At 45.3% G+C, this 15000-nt stretch overlaps 1 protein-coding gene across 1 annotated transcript in view; it reads left to right on the top strand.

Annotated features, from left to right (window-relative positions):
• Positions 1-1455: 1455 nt before the first annotated feature.
• The window catches only part of LOC121844713 (neuronal acetylcholine receptor subunit alpha-7-like), a gene marked incomplete at its 3' end in the record, with an annotated part of 57494 nt that continues 43949 nt past the window's right edge, over positions 1456-15000 (top strand). Inside the window, exon 1 of the mRNA XM_042315130.1 lies at positions 1456-1999. Within this exon, the coding sequence (XP_042171064.1) occupies positions 1930-1999 (70 nt within the window). The remainder of the gene's footprint in view (positions 2000-15000) is intronic.

The following is a 15000-nucleotide window of genomic DNA, read 5'->3' as shown; positions in this document are numbered from 1 at the left end:
GTTTACATACTGCTTTACTCATATGTATATACCGTATTCTATTATACTTTATAAACTGGGTGGTTTGAACCCTGAATGCTGATTGGCTGACAGCAGTGGTATATCAGACCGTATACCACGGGTATGACAAAACATTTGTTTTTCCTTCTATAATTACTTTGGTAACCAGTTTATAATAGCAATGAGACACCTTGGGGGTTCGTGGTATATGACCAATATAACACGGCTAAGGGCTGTATCCAGGGACTCTGCTTTGCATCGAGGCTAAGAACAGCCCTTAGCCATGGTATATTGGCCATATACCACACCCCCTCGGGCCTTACTGCTTAAGTATTTTAGTTAATGCCACACCGACATCGTCCTAATATTTATATATTTTTGAATTCCATTCTTTTACTTTTCGATTTGTGTATGTTGTGAAATGTTAGATACGACTGTTGGAGCTAGGAACACAGGCATTTCATCTAAATATGTTATAAAGATGTGATAAACATCTAAATATGTTATAAAGATGTGATAAACATCTAAATATGTTATAAAGATGTGATAAACATCTAAATATGTTATAAAGATGTGATAAACATCTAAATATGTTATAAAGATGTGATAAACATCTAAATATGTTATAAAGATGTGATAAACATCTAAATATGTTATAAAGATGTGATAAACATCTAAATATGTTATAAAGATGTGATAAACATCTAAATATGTTATAAAGATGTGATAAACATCTAAATATGTTATAAAGATGTGATAAACATCTAAATATGTTATAAAGATGTGATAAACATCTAAATATGTTATAAAGATGTGATAAACATCTAAATATGTTATAAAGATGTGATAAACATCTAAATATGTTATAAAGATGTGATAAACATCTAAATATGTTATAAAGATGTGATAAACATCTAAATATGTTATAAAGATGTGATAAACATCTAAATATGTTATAAAGATGTGATAAACATCTAAATATGTTATAAAGATGTGATAAACATCTAAATATGTTATAAAGATGTGATAAATATGTGTACTTGACCAATAAAATAACATTTGATTTGATTTCACCTAAAAAATTAAATGTGATGTTGAATCAACATGGAAAACTGATTGGATTTGCAAAAATTCTTCAAAGTTTGGTATTTTTTTTCACCCAAAGTAGAGCCTAAATACAATGACATGGGGACTTTGGGGTTGTTGTCTTGTTTGTATATCGTTGTATTTTATATTTGTGTGACTGTCCTTGTCAGTGTATTAGTGTTTTTGTTACTTGTCATGTTTAGTGTTTTTATGTGGACCCCAGGAAGACTACTGTACCTGCTGCTTCTGCTGAAATTAAAGCAATCTGTCAGTTGATGACACAGTTGATCACGTGACACTGGTTGACGCGTGCAACGTTTGAGCAGCGGAACGCGACCGATTTACCAAGACGGCACACTGGCATGCACTGGCACAGCTGGTTGTGTCATCCAGTATCAGCTGGAGAACGGTGCTTGTAGGCTTTCCTGTCCACCGTGATCGGAAACGAGGTGAATTGCCTGACCTATGGAGCAAATGTTCATCCCCGCGTCCGGAGTTCCTTACTAATAAATAGAGAGTGAAAGGGATAGAATGAGAAAAGGCAACGAGAGAGAGAGAATAATTTGTGCTTCTGCGTTTGAGTTTAGTGAAGTTGTGACAGTTTACAAACGCTAAATGGATTTCCACTTTCATTGCACTCTCTAACAACGAGAGAGAGAGAGAGAGAGAGAGAGAGAGAGAGAGAGAGAGAGAGAGAGAGAGAGAGAGAGAGAGCGAGAGAGAGAGAGCGAGGGTGCGCGCGTCAAAGGTACATCCAGCGTCTGTGAGAAGAGTCGCAGCGTCCTCCTCGAGCCGAAGTTTGATCTCTGCGCGCAGAGGAAGGATTCTAATTCCACAAGTACGATGCGTCATCGGAAGTGTTTTGGATATGTATGTACCGCTGTTTACCTGTGGACGGCGTTCTGCTTTAAAGGTAAGTAGGCGCATGTATATATTTAGCATATTTTACGCAGAAAGAAACAACTGTCAGTGCATAGAAGTGTTTCGAGAGATTAAAATTAAACACCCATCGGTATCGTGAAGTTTACATCAATAACTGGTAATTCCATTTGCCTATGCCATTTTTGCACTATAAAATAAATACACAAACCAAATGAATAGGATACTTATAGATTATTTAATTGTATGGTAATACTTTTAAGGGAAAGAAAATAATGGAACGTAATGAAAAAAAAGTGGAAAAACCATGGTATTGTCATGATCCAGAGATGTATCCCGAATTGCGAAACGTGTAGAAGTGAGTAACACAGATGTTATGATAATGAAGGCTATCTATATCACGACCTGTCGATTTAGAGCTGTCAAATCCTTCCTCGTTTGTATGTGTGTGTGTGTGTGTGTGTCTGTGTATGTGTGTGTGTGTGTGTGTGTGCGCGTGTGTGTGTCTCCGGCACCATGACCTCCTTAATACTCCGGTAACATCTGTTGTGTATGTCTGAAGGAGCTGGGGCGGGGAGGCACAGGCACGCGCTAAAACCAATATCCCGAGAGGGAGCAATATCCTTTACCTCAGCCAGAGCACGATCATCTCGGAATACTGGACTGAGGAATCCACGCCAATAGGTCCGGGATCGAGAGAGGACGATGAAGCATTCAACATTATGTTTAGACCATCGGGCTACATTTCGTTTTCCATGTAGGCCTTTTAATTGATCCATTTGGGTTCATTCCATTTATTTTGATTTATTTTACACTCCCTTACCTACCTAGGCTGGGTCAGTCCCAAAATGCGCCCTATTCCCTCTGGTTTAAAGTAGTGCACTACATAGGGAATAGGGCTCTGGTCTAAAGTAGTGCACTATATAGGGAATAGGGCTCTGGTCTAAGTAATGCACTATATAGGGAATAAGGCTCTGGTCTAAAGTAGTGAACTATATAGGGAATGGGGCTCTGGTCTAAAGTAGTGCACTATATAGGGAATAGGGCTCTGGTCTAAGGTAATGCACTATATAGGGAATAAGGCTCTGGTCTAAAGTAGTGAACTATATAGGGAATAGGGCTCTGGTCTAAAGTAGTGAACTATATAGGGAATATGGTACCATTTGGGACATATTAGGCACCTGAAAATGTTCTACCTCCAAAACATAATACTGATGAACAGTGAATCAAATGAAAAAACATTGACTGTTTTTTTTGGCACTGACTCTCCTTACACTGACTATATGCACACTCACTAGACTCTACCCACACACTCACTAGACTCTACCCACACACTCACTAGACTCTACCCACACACTCACTAGACTCTACCAACACACTCACTAGACTCTACCCACACACTCGCTAGACTCTACCCACACACTCACTAGACTCTACCCACACACTCACTAGACTCTACCCACACACTCACTAGACTCTACCCACACACTCACTAGACTCTACCCACACACTCACTAGACTCTACCCACACACTCACTAGACCCTACCCACACACTCACTAGACTCTACCCATACACTCACTAGACTCTACTCACACACTCACTAGACTCTTTATTTTTATTTTATTTCACCTTTATTTAACCAGGTAGGCCAGTTGAGAACAAGTTCTCATTTGCAACTGCGACCTGGCCAAGATAAAGCATAGCAGTGTGAGCAGACAACACAGAGTTACACATGGAATAAACAATTAACAAGTCAATAACACAGTAGAAAACAAAGGGGGGAGTCTATATACAATGTGTGCAAAAGGCATGAGGAGGTAGGCGAATAATTACAATTTTGCAGATTAACACTGGAATGATAAATGATCAGATGGTCATGTACAGGTAGAGATATTGGTGTGCAAAAGAGCAAGTAAATAAATAAAAACAGTATGGGGATGAGGTAGGTGAAAATGGGTGGGCTATTTACCAATAGACTATGTACAGCAGCAGCGATCGGTTAGCTGCTCAGATAGCTGATGTTTGAAGTTGGTGAGGGAGATAAAAGTCTCCAACTTCAGCGATTTTTGCAATTCGTTCCAGTCACAGGCAGCAGAGTACTGGAACGAAAGGCGGCCAAATGAGGTGTTGGCTTTAGGGATGATCAGTGAGATACACCTGCTGGAGCGCGTGCTACGGGTGGGTGTTGCCATCGTGACCAGTGAACTGAGATAAGGCGGAGCTTTACCTAGCATGGACTTGTAGATGACCTGGAGCCAGTGGGTCTGGCGACGAATATGTAACGAGGGCCAGCCGACCAGAGCATACAGGTCGCAGTGGTGGGTGGTATAAGGTGCTTTAGTGACAAAACGGATGGCACTGTGATAGACTGCATCCAGTTTGCTGAGTAGAGTGTTGGAAGCCATTTTGTAGATGACATCGCCGAAGTCGAGGATCGGAAGGATAGTCAGTTTTACTAGGGTAAGCTTGGCGGCGTGAGTGAAGGAGGCTTTGTTGCGGAATAGAAAGCCGACTCTTGATTTGATTTTCGATTGGAGATGTTTGATATGAGTCTGGAAGGAGAGTTTGCAGTCTAGCCAGACACCTAGGTACTTATAGATGTCCACATATTCAAGGTCGGAACCATCCAGGGTGGTGATGCTAGTCGGGCATGCGGGTGCAGGCAGCGATCGGTTGAAAAGCATGCATTTGGTTTTACTAGCGTTTAAGAGCAGTTGGAGGCCACGGAAGGAGTGTTGTATGGCATTGAAGCTTGTTTGGAGGTTAGATAGCACAGTGTCCAATGACGGGCCGAAAGTATATAGAATGGTGTCGTCTGCGTAGAGGTGGATCAGGGAATCGCCCGCAGCAAGAGCAACGTCATTGATATATACAGAGAAAAGAGTTGGCCCGAGAATTGAACCCTGTGGCACCCCCATAGAGACTGCCAGAGGACCGGACAGCATGCCCTCCGATTTGACACACTGAACTCTGTCTGCAAAGTAATTGGTGAACCAGGCAAGGCAGTCATCCGAAAACCGAGGCTACTGAGTCTGCCGATAAGAATATGGTGATTGACAGAGTCGAAAGCCTTGGCAAGGTCAATGAAGACGGCTGCACAGTACTGTCTTTTATCGATGGCGGTTATGATATCGTTTAGTACCTTGAGTGTTGCTGAGGTGCACCCGTGACCGGCTCGGAAACCAGATTGCACAGCGGAGAAGGTACGGTGGGATTCGAGATGGTCAGTGACCTGTTTGTTGACTTGGCTTTCGAAGACCTTAGATAGGCAGGGCAGGATGGATATAGGTCTGTAACAGTTTGGGTCCAGGGTGTCTCCCCCTTTGAAGAGGGGGATGACTGCGGCAGCTTTCCAATCCTTGGGGATCTCAGACGATATGAAAGAGAGGTTGAACAGGCTGGTAATAGGGGTTGCGACAATGGCGGCGGAAAGTTTCAGAAATAGGGGTCCAGATTGTCAAGCCCAGCTGATTTGTACGGGTCCAGGTTTTGCAGCTCTTTCAGAACATCTGCTATCTGGATTTGGGTAAAGGAGAACCTGGAGAGGCTTGGGCGAGGAGCTGCCGGGGGGCAGAGCTGTTGGCCGAGGTTGGAGTAGCCAGGCGGAAGGCATGGCCAGCCGTTGAGAAATGCTTATTGAAGTTTTCGATAATCATGGATTTATCGGTGGTGACCGTGTTACCTAGCCTCAGTGCAGTGGGCAGCTGGGAGGAGGTGCTCTTGTTCTCCATGGACTTCACAGTGTCCCAGAACTTTTTGGAGTTGGAGCTACAGGATGCAAACTTCTGCCTGAAGAAGCTGGCCTTAGCTTTCCTGACTGACTGCGTGTATTGGTTCCGGACTTCCCTGAACAGTTGCATATCCCGGGGACTATTCGATGCTATTGCAGTCCGCCACAGGATGTTTTTGTGCTGGTCGAGGGCAGTCAGGTCTGGGGTGAACCAAGGACTGTATCTGTTCTTAGTTCTGCATTTTTTGAACGGAGCATGCTTATCTAAAATGGTAAGGAAGTTACTTTTAAAGAATGACCAGGCATCCTCAACTGACGGGATGAGGTCAATGTCCTTCCAGGATACCCGGGCCAGGTCGATTAGAAAGGCCTGCTCACAGAAGTGTTTTAGGGAGCGTTTGACAGTGATGAGGGGTGGTCGTTTGACTGCGGCTCCGTAGCGGATACAGGCAATGAGGCAGTGATCGCTGAGATCCTGGTTGAAGACAGCGGAGGTGTATTTGGAGGGCCAGTTGGTCAGGATGACGTCTATGAGGGTGCCCTTGTTTACAGAGTTAGGGTTGTACCTGGTGGGTTCCTTGATGATTTGTGTGAGATTGAGGGCATCTAGCTTAGATTGTAGGACTGGCGGGGTGTTAAGCATATCCCAGTTTAGGTCACCTAACAGAACAAACTCTGAGGCTAGATGGGGGCGATCAATTCACAAATGGTGTCCAGGGCACAGCTGGGAGCTGAGGGGGTCGGTAGCAGGCGGCAACAGTGAGAGACATATTTCTGGAGAGAGTAATTTTCAAAATTAGTAGTTCGAACTGTTTGGGTATGGACCTGGAAAGTATGACATTACTTTGCAGGCTATCTCTGCAGTAGACTGCAACTCCTCCCCCTTAGCAGTTCTATCTTGACGGAAGATGTTATAGTTGGGTATGGAAATCTCTGAATTTTTGGTGGCCTTCCTGAGCCAGGATTCAGACACAGCAAGGACATCAGGGTTAGCAGAGTGTGCTAGAGCAGTGAGTAAAACAAACTTAGGGAGGAGGCTTCTGATGTTGACATGCATGAAACCAAGGCTTTTTCGATCACAGAAGTCAACAAATGAGGGTGCCTGGGGACATGCAGGGCCTGGGTTTACCTCCACATCACCCGCGGAACAGAGAAGGAGTAGTATGAGGGTGCGGCTAAAGGCTATCAAAACTGGTCGCCTAGAGCGTTGGGGACAGAGAATAAGAGGAGCAGGTTTCTGGGCATGGTAGAATATATTCAGGGCATAGTGCGCAGACAGGGGTATGGTGGGGTGCGGGTACAGCGGGTGATGATGAGAGAGGTTGTGTCTCTGGACATGCTGGTTGTAATGGGTGAGGTCACCGCATGTGTGGGAGGTGGGACAAAGGAGTTATCAGGGGTATGAAGAGTAGAACTAGGGGCTCCATTGTGAACTAGAACAATGATAACTAACCTGAGCAACAGTATACAAGGCATATTGACATTTGAGAGAGACATACAGCGAGGCATACAGTAATCACAGGTGTTGAATTGGGAAAGCTAGCTTAAACAGTAGGTGAGACAACAGCTAATCAGCTAGCACAACAACAGCAGGTAAAATGGCGTTGACTAGGCAACGGGGCCGACAGATAAAACATAAACAAGCAGAATGGAGTACCGTGATTAATGGACAGTCCAGAGTGCATCAGCTATGTAGCCAAGAGATCAGTGTCCAGGGGGCAGCGGTGGATGGGGCAGGGAAGCTGGACTGGCGAGTGTTATCCAGGTTGAAAAAAAAAAGTTAACAATGACTAAATAGCTTGTAGCTAGTTAGCTGGTTAGCTTCTGGAGGTTCTTGAGTGTGTTCTAAAAATTAAAAATAATAGCGATTCCGTATCACATTGGGTGAGGCAGGTTTCCGGAAAGGTATAAACAGATTAAAAATCAAGAAGAGATAGAAAGTAAATATGGGTCCGGTGAGTGTTTGGGACGCGGCGATTCAGACGGTTAGCAGGCCTGTGCTAACAAGCTAACAGTTCGTAGGCCCGGGCTAGACAAGCTAGCAGTTAGCAGGCCTGTGCTAACAAGCTAACAGTTCGTAGGCCCGGGCTAGACAAGCTAGCAGTTAGCAGGCCGAGTTTAGCAAGCAGGGAGATAGCGAGGGCTAGAGAGTTGGCCTTTAGGGGACGTCGCGATGGGGTGAGTCTGTTTATTCCTCTTCATGCGGTGACATCGATAGACCGGTCGTGGGCCCGGGTATTGTAGCCCAGGAGTATGCTACGGTGGTGGTACAGGTGCGCTGGCCGGGCTAGCTTCACGCTAAGTGGGTGGAAGCGCTAGCCAGGAGTAATCATCCGGGGTTGCGATTTAGCTAGATAGCTACTTGTGAAGATCCAGCTGAAATGTTCCGTTTGCGGTGGGAATCCAGGGATGAGTCCGGGGATGAAAAAATAAATAGGTCCGTTATGCTCTGGTTAGAGTCGCGTTGTTCGAGCTGGCGAGAGCTTTCCGAGCTAAAGGTTAGCTTAGCTGATGACCGGTTAGCTGAAGACCGCTAGCATAGCTGGTGGTTAGCCGGCTAGCTTCAGTTGAGGGGTTCCGGTTCCGAAGTAAATATAAATACTTTGGGAAAAATAGCTACATTGGGTGAGGCGGGTTGCAGGAGAGTATTTGGAAGCTTAGGTTTAGCAAAATGTTTTTGAAGAAAAATATGTAAAAAACGAAAAATAGACGATATATACAGGGACACGACGAGACAGGACGACTTACTGCTACGCCATCTTGGTACGGAAATGCCGGAAATGCCGTACCCACACTCTACCCACACACTCACTAGACTCTACCCACACACTCACTAGACTCTACCCACACACTCACTAGACTCTACCCACACACTCCAGTGTACTCCAGTGTCAGTGTGTATCTTGGATATGACATGTAAAGTGTCAGTTAAACCGTGATGTTGAACATGTATGGCTCATGTTATGGTGTTTTAGCTGAGCCATACAGTGTGTTATTATAAGAGGTCGACACAGCAATGAACCCCATACAATTCCCATATGTATCCTGACTCCCATATCTGCTTCTGCTACAGTATATTGTTAACTCCTTAACATATTGTTAACTCCCCTCCCTGATCAACCGATTGCTCAGTTTGGCCGGGCGGTCAGCTCTAGGAAAAGCCTTGTTGGTTCCGAACACTCAATTTGTTTGGTGTGACGATGACATACAGCGCATTCAGAAAGTATTCAGACCCCTTGACCTTCTCCACATTTCGTTACGTTACAGCCTTATTCTAAAATGGATTCAATTGTTTTTTTCCTCATCAATCTACACACAAAACCCCTTAGGGACAAAGCTAAAACTGTTTTTTAGAACTTTTTGCTAATTTATTAAAAGTAGAAAACTGAAATGTCACGTTTACATAAGTATTCAGAATTTTACTCAACACTTTGTTGAAGAACCTTTAACAGCAATTCCAGCCTCTAGTCTTCTTGGGAATGACACTACAAGCTTGGCATTCATGTATTTGGGGAGTTTTTCAGATCCTCTCAAGCTCTGTCAGGTTGGATGGTGAGCGTCGCTGCACAGCTATTTTCAGGTCAGGTCTCTCCAGACATGTTAGATCGGGACAAGTCCGGGCTCTGGCTGGCCTCTCAAGGACATACAGAGACGTGTCCCGAAGCCACTCCTGCGTTGTCTTGGCTGTTTGCTTACAGTCGTTGTCCTGTTGGAAGGTGAACTAGTCCTCAGCGCTCTGGAGCAGGTTTTCATCAAGGATCTCTCTGTACTTTGCTCGATTCATCTTTGCCTCAATCCCGATTAGTCTCCCAGTCCCTGCCGCTGAAAAACATCCCCACAGCATGATGCTGCCACCACCATGCTTCACCGTAGGGATGGTGCCAGGTTTCCTCCAGATGCTTGGCATTCAGGCCAAAGAGTTACATTTTGGTTTCATCAGACCAGAGAATCTTGTTTCTCATGGTCTGAGAGTCTTTAGGTGCCTTTTGGAAAACTCCAAGCGGGCTGTCATGTGTCTTTCACTGAGGAGTGGCTTCTGTCTGGCCACTCTACCATAAAGGCCTGATTGGTGGAGTGCTGCAGAGATAGTTATCCTTCAGGAAGGTTCTCCAATCTCCACAGAGGAACTCTAGAGCTCTGTTAGAGTGACCATCGGGTTCCTAGTCACCTCCCTGACCAAGGCCCTTCTCCCCGATTGCTCAGTTTGGCCGGGCGGTCAGCTCTAGGAAGATTCTTGGTGGTTCCGAACTTCTTCCATTTAAGAATAATGGAGGCCACTGTGTTCTCCAATCAAGCTATAGAAACTCAAGGATGATCAATGGCAACAGGACACACCTGAGCTCAATGTTGAGTATCATAGCAAAGGGTCTGAATACTTATGTAAATAAGTAATTTATTTTTTCAATTTTTTATACATTTGCTAAAAATGTGAAAACCCCTTTAAAAAAAAATCTTTGTCATTATGTGGTATTGTGTGTAGATTGCGGAATTTAAAAAAATATGTTATCAGTTTTAGAAGAAGACTGTAACATAACAAAAATTGGAAACAGTCAAGGGGTCTGAATACTTTCCAAATGCACCGTATGCAAGAGTTGGCACAAATGGAACTGGGACTAGTCCATGTGCCCTGACCTGGTAGAACCTCTGGGCCCCAGTTCCCTGCTATTTATCAGGTCATGTGGTGTGGAAACACTCCTGGCCCTGTAAGAGGAGGATGCATCCCAACAGCCCCCTGTCTATGACTGCTGTCTATGACTGCTGTCTATGACTGCTGTCTATGACTGTGTCTCAAAAGGCACCTTTATATCGGTAATAGCCAGGCTGGCATTTACATCACTGGTCTATAGTTGATCAACTCTTGTATGACATAGTGCTTTTTTAAAGGTGGCCGGCCCACCACATCATAGCAGCCCCTGTTTGTTAGACGGAGAATGTCAAGGCATGATTCCCTAGATGTGAGAGGCATTCTTTTATGTTGACATTCTGGAGACAAATGAGCATGATTCTGGATAATGGAATTCATTGCGGTCATGTATGTACATTTTACACTGTGCCAAGGCTGAAACATGAGGCAAGGTGAATGAACGGAACATGCATCTTGTAGATTGTCATTTAGTTCAGCGGTTGGCCCGTCTAGACGTAACCATGGTGATTGCATTTAGAATGCGGTTGGGTAAAGAATGTATTCTCCGCCTGATGTCACTACCATCAACAACTATCATCATCTGACAGAATGGAAACATCTAGGGAATAGCATATCACAGATCGTTGACGCTGTAACATTTGCCTGTTTAGATTGTATTGTATTGTATTGGAAGGCAGCAGTGCACTCAGAGGCACTTAAACTGGCTGCTTCATTGTAACAACAGCCTCGTGCCCCATGAAATAAAATGTTTTATATTAGTACAACACAACTGAATGGTATTGATCGAAGACGCTTCTCTCGTATGAACATTGGAGTTATGAAGGGAACCTAATGCAGTGAAACTGGGAGATGGGAGCCTTTGAAGTGGAGTTATGAAGGGAACCTAATGCAGTGAAACTGGGAGACGGGAGCCATTTGTTGTAGGTGATTGTTTTGTGGTCCTTTGGTCTCTGATGGTGGATTGGTTTATTTAATAAACATTGTGACATGGAAGGAACTAGGGAGAAAGAGGATAATTTGTATTTATTTATTTTATTTTACCTTTATTTAACCAGGCAAGTCAGTTAAGAACAAATTCTTATTTTCAACTGCCTGTTCAGGGGCAGAACGACAGATTTGTACCAGCTCGAGGGTTTGAACTTGCAACCTTCCGGTTACTAGTCCAATGCTCTAACCACTAGGCTACCCTGCCGCCCCAGATGGGGGGAAGGAGGAGGAAAAGAGATGAGGGGAAAGAGGAGGAAAAGAGATGAGGGGAAAGGGGAAGAGAAGAGATGGAGGAATCCTAAACTAGGACCCTGGTTATATTACGTTACAGAAATACTGCGGCCCAAATAGCATCCTATTCGTTACATAGTGCAATGTTTTTGAACAGAGCCCTATGGGCCAATAGGGTGCCATTTGGGACGGGACCCATCAGTGTATAATCCTGCCCTATTTCTTGCCTTTATGACCTGGTTATGAGCCAGGGATTTTCATCTCTGAAGTACACAACAAACGTCCAAAGGCTGCATCTGAAAAGGCACCCTATTCCATTAATAGTGCACTACTTTTAACCAGGGCCCATCTGAAATGGCACCCTATTCCATTAATAGTGCACTACTTTTAACCAGGGCCCATCTGAAAAGGCACCCTATTCCTTTAATAGTGCACTACTTTTGACTAGGTGCAATTTGGGACGCCCTCGGACTTTCACAGAAATCACATTAGGTGATTTAATACTAACAAAGACACAGGATTTCCTGTTACTCTCTGATTCAATCTGGTTCACTAGAACAGGCTAGGATGTTGCTTTAATCCAGACGAGGTCATGGTTATTCATTTCATTATGATAGCAAATGTGTGTATTCAAACTAATCCTGTATTCATCTAATGTACTTTTCAATACTTGTTCCCTGAATATAGTAGCGACCTTGACCCAACACCTAGCGACCTTGACCCAACACCTAGCGACCTTGACCCAACACCTAGCGACCTTGACCCAACACCTAGCGACCTAGCCAAGAGGTTCAGATCTCTTTGCGTTACAGCTACAGTAAGGTCCTGGGTTGACAATCTCAAGGTCACAGGTTCAAGCCCTGGTCTGGACTGACTTCGCTACAATATTGACAAGTATAATGGGATAGATTGGGCTGAGGTACATCCCATAATACACCGTGATCTGTGGTGTAAAAATACTTGAAAGTAATACTAAAGTTCTTTTGGGGGTGTATCTGTACTTTATATTTATATATACTGTATATATTATTTATTATTATAAAAAATAATGTAAACCCTTTTGTCATATCCAATTGGTAGTTACAGTCTTGTCCCATCGCTGCAACTCCCGTACGGACTTGGGAGAGGCGAAAGGTCGAGAACCGTGCGTCCTCCTGCTTGTTGACACTTGGCTTAACCCGGAAGCCTGCATGCGCCCGGCCCACCACAGGAGTCGCTAGAGCACCATGGGACAAGGACATCCCAAACCCTTCCCTGACCCAGATGACGATGGGACAAGAACATCCCAAACCCTTCCCTGACCCAGATGACGATGGGACAAGGACATCCCAAACCTGTCCCTGTGTGTCGCCTCAGGGGTTTCCAGGTCGCAGCCAGCTGCAACACAGCCCGGTATGGAACCAGGATATGTAGTAACGCAGCTAGAGCTGCAACACAGCCCGGTATGGAACCAGGATATGTAGTAACACAGCTAGTGCTGCAACACAGCCCGGTATGGGACCAGGATATGTAGTAACGCAGCTAGAGCTGCAACACAGCCCGGTATGGGACCAGGATATGTAGTAACGCAGCTAGAGCTGCAACACAGCCCGGTATGGGACCAGGATATGTAGTAACGCAGCTAGAGCTGCAACACAGCCCGGTATGGGACCAGGATATGTAGTAACGCAGCTAGAGCTGCAACACAGCCCGGTATGGGACCAGGATATGTAGTAACGCAGCTAGAGCTGCAACACAGCCCGGTATGGGACCAGGATATGTAGTAACGCAGCCAGCTGCAACACAGCCCGGTATGGAACCAGGATATGTAGTAACTCAGCCAGCTGCAACACAGCCCGGTATGGAACCAGGATATGTAGTAACGCAGCTAGAGCTGCAACACAGCCCGGTATGGAACCAGGATATGTAGTAACACAGCTAGAGCTGCAACACAGCCCAGTATGGAGCCAGGATATGTAGTAACGCAGCTAGAGCTGCAACACAGCCCAGTATGGAGCCAGGATATGTAGTAACGCAGCTAGAGCTGCAACACAGCCCAGTATGGAACCAGGATATGTAGTAACACAGCTAGAGCTGCAACACAGCCCGGTATGGGACCAGGATATGTAGTAACACAGCTAGAGCTGCAACACAGCCCGGTATGGGACCAGGATATGTAGTAACACAGCTAGAGCTGCAACACAGCCCGGTATGGGACCAGGATATGTAGTAACGCAGCTAGAGCTGCAACACAGCCCGGTATGGGACCAGGATATGTAGTAACACAGCTAGAGCTGCAACACAGCCCGGTATGGGACCAGGATATGTAGTAACGCAGCTAGAGCTGCAACACAGCCCAGTATGGAACCAGGATATGTAGTAACACAGCTAGTGCTGCAACACAGCCCAGTATGGAGCCAGGATATGTAGTAACGCAGCTAGAGCTGCAACACAGCCCAGTATGGAGCCAGGATATGTAGTAACGCAGCTAGAGCTGCAACACAGCCCGGTATTTTTTAATTTAATTTTACCTTTATTTAACTAGGCAAGTCAGTTAAGAACAAATTCTTATTTTCAATGACGGCCTAGGAACAGTGGGTTAACTGCCTGTTCAGGGGCAGAACGACAGATTTGTACCTTGTCAGCTCAGGGGTTTGAACTTGCAACCTTCCGGTTACTAGTCCAACGCTCTAACCACTAGGCTACCCTACATATCCTGGTATGATGTAAATGTGTTGGAGTGGGCCCCTGGCCATCTGTAAATTATGTCTGAGTGTTGGAGTTGGCCCCTGGCCATCTGTAAATGATGTCTGAGTGTTGGAGTGGGCCCCTGGCCATCTGTAAATGATGTCTGAGTGTTGGAGTTGGCCCCTGGCCATCTGTAAATGATGTCTGAGTGTTGGAGTGGGCCCCTGGCCATCTGTAAATGATGTCTGAGTGTTGGAGTTGGCCCCTGGCCATCTGTAAATGATGTCTGAGTGTTGGAGTGGGCCCCTGGCCATCTGTAAATGATGTCTGAGTGTTGGAGTGTGCCCCTGGCCATCTGTAAATGATGTCTGAGTGTTGGAGTGTGCCCCTGGCCATCTGTAAATGATGTCTGAGTGTTGGAGTTGGCCCCTGGCCATCTGTAAATGATGTCTGAGTGTTAGAGTGGGCCCCTGGCCATCTGTAAATGATGTCTGAGTGTTGGAGTGTGCCCCTGGCCATCTGTAAATGATATCTGAGTGTTGGAGTGGGCCCCTGGCTATCTGTAAATGATGTCTGAGTGTTGGAGTGTGCCCCTGGCCATCTGTAAATGATGTCTGAGTGTTGGAGTGGGCCCCTGGCCATCTGTAAATGATGTCTGAGTGTTGGAGTGTGCCCCTGGCCATCTGTAAATGATGTCTGAGTGTTGGAGTGGGCCCCTGGCTATCTGTAAATGATGTCTGAGTGTTGGAGTGGGCCCCTGGCCATCTGTAAAT

The sequence above is a fragment of the Oncorhynchus tshawytscha genome, unplaced genomic scaffold (assembly GCF_018296145.1).
Source record: "Oncorhynchus tshawytscha isolate Ot180627B unplaced genomic scaffold, Otsh_v2.0 Un_contig_430_pilon_pilon, whole genome shotgun sequence".
Lineage (NCBI taxonomy): Eukaryota > Metazoa > Chordata > Actinopteri > Salmoniformes > Salmonidae > Oncorhynchus > Oncorhynchus tshawytscha.
Note: the sequence above shows the minus strand (reverse complement) of the source record. Positions and strands in the feature narration are given on the sequence as shown.